This window comes from Grammomys surdaster, unplaced genomic scaffold (genome assembly GCF_004785775.1).
Source record: "Grammomys surdaster isolate TR1022 unplaced genomic scaffold, NIH_TR_1.0 125745, whole genome shotgun sequence".
NCBI classification, from domain to species: Eukaryota; Metazoa; Chordata; class Mammalia; order Rodentia; family Muridae; genus Grammomys; species Grammomys surdaster.
In genome coordinates, this window is record NW_021620577.1 from 349934 (window position 1) to 352039 (window position 2106).

General features: G+C 40.7%; 1 protein-coding gene across 1 annotated transcript; it reads left to right on the plus strand.

Moving 5' to 3' along the window:
• Positions 1–511: 511 nt before the first annotated feature.
• Positions 512–979, plus strand: LOC114639617 (ubiquitin). Its single transcript, XM_028788409.1, has one exon. It carries the CDS (start codon positions 592–594, stop codon positions 823–825), a length of 234 nt encoding a protein of 77 aa, XP_028644242.1. The 5' UTR covers positions 512–591; the 3' UTR covers positions 826–979.
• The last annotated feature ends 1127 nt before the right edge of the window (positions 980–2106 follow it).

The following is a 2106-nucleotide window of genomic DNA, read 5'->3' on the forward strand; positions in this document are numbered from 1 at the left end:
TCTCAGATTTTTCATTTAAAACGAATTAAATAAATGTTAACATAATTCATTGACTCTTTATGAATCATTATTCTAAAATACAAAGTATTTATTGAAAATCAGAAATTTTTCACTTCCATACAAATTAAGGAACATAACTATTGACTTCTCTACCACTAATATTATAATTATAAAGAGAGAGAAACTGAGTATCTTATAAGTTAATAACACCAATCAGCCAGATTTTGTTTGTTTTGCCTATTGTAATCAGAATATGCTGTAAGCAACTGACTTTATTTTAAAAAATAAAATAATTTATTTGCTACTTCTGATGTCTAAAAAACCTAAAACCCAGTAGAATTATGCTACAGAAATATTTTGGCATTTAAATTATAAAATAATATTTGGAAGTTTGAATACCCTTAAATTATACAGTACAGCAAAATTTCACATCTTTACTTTTACTTTCATATTATTAATGCAAAACGTGCTAGCAAGAAGAGGCATAATGGTCAGTGACGAGAGGCTTTGTCCGGTTCTGCGGTCTTTCCGTGAGGGTGTTTCGACGCGCTGGGCGGTTTGTGCTTTCATTGCATTCATTAACAGGTCAAAATGCAGATCTTCGTGAAGACCCTGACCGGCAAGACCATCACCCTGGAGGTGGAGCCCAGTGACACCATCGAGAATGTGAAGGCCAAGATCCAGGATAAAGAGGGCATCCCCCCTGACCAGCAGAGGCTCATCTTTGCTGGCAAGCAGCTGGAAGATGGCCGCACCCTCTCTGATTACAACATCCAGAAAGAGTCAACCCTGCACCTGGTCCTCCGTCTGAGGGGTGGCTATTAATTCTTCAGTCTGCATTCCCAGTGGGCAATGATGGCGTTACTCTGCACTCTAGCCATTTGCCCCAATTTAAGTTTAGAAATTACACGTTTCAATAATAGCTGAACCTCTGTTAAAAAAATGTTAATAAAGGTTTTGTTGCATGGTAAGCATAAAAAAAAAATTCTTGGAAGCAAGATATGGTCCACATTTCCATCCATACTGTGATGGCTAGTTGCAATTACCAGGTTGGCAAAAACAAGAACCACCTGGGACTCAAACCTCAATTGTCTGAATCAGATTGGCCTGTGGACATGTTTGTGGGGCTGGGGCGATATTTGGATTGTTAGGTAATCCATTCCACTATGGTCAGCAGCATCCCTTAGGTGGACACTTGAACCATAGCAAAGGAAGGAAACCTAGCTGAGAACAGGTAAGCTACCAGGCAAGGATCTCTGTTTCTCTATGCTTTTGACTGCGGCTATGGTATGACTGTGTGTTTGTGTTTCTGCCTAGCCTCCCCCTCAGCTGTGAACCACAACATGGAACAGTAAGTCAAACAAACTCTTCCTCTCCTAAGTGGCTTTTTGCAAGAATATATAGCAACAGGAATGAACCTAGTTTATATGCGATATAGTATATACTCATCAGAATATTTAAACCCAATGTAACTCAATGACTGCACAATTCTAAAATCTCAGCACTTCTCAAGACAGAAAAGCCACATACATGACCAGCCTGTGATGTGCCCAGAATGTCCATCTCAACAGATAGGACCCTTGTTCCTCATGCTTTCAGGAAGATGTGCTCACAAAGACTTACACTGTTTATGAGAAGTCATTTTTCTTATTGCCAGATGTAGCCAGAGGGCAGCATGACAACATGCTGTGGTGGACAAAACTGTCCATACGCAAAGCTTCCCAAATTCTAAAGTGAGCCCTGCACATTCCTTCATAGCCATTGTCCCCCACCCCTCCCCCACATACCCCTCACAGCCCTCACTTCATCAGCTCTGGTTTGTTTCCATCAATGCAGAGTGTGATAGTTTGGTTCCAATTTCCACTCTGAACCACCTGAGAGCTAAGCAAGGCAGGGAGGCTGAATCTTACACATGCAGTTTCAAGGGAACACACTGGGCTCGATGCTCTTAGCTATTTAGAAAATTATATTTCCTAGGGCTATACTCCCAAATCAGTTTATGCAAAAGGAGATGGCTCTGCAGCTCAATGTTTAGGAGCAAATGAAGACAGCCAGGTTAATCAGAACCTCTTAAATGTTAACTCAGCCAACCTGAAAAGAGCTGGA

Excerpts from the sequence above, each read along its gene's own strand:
- LOC114639617 (XM_028788409.1), top strand. The coding sequence starts at position 592 with ATGCAGATCTTCGTGAAGACCCTGACCGGCAAGACCATCACCCTGGAG.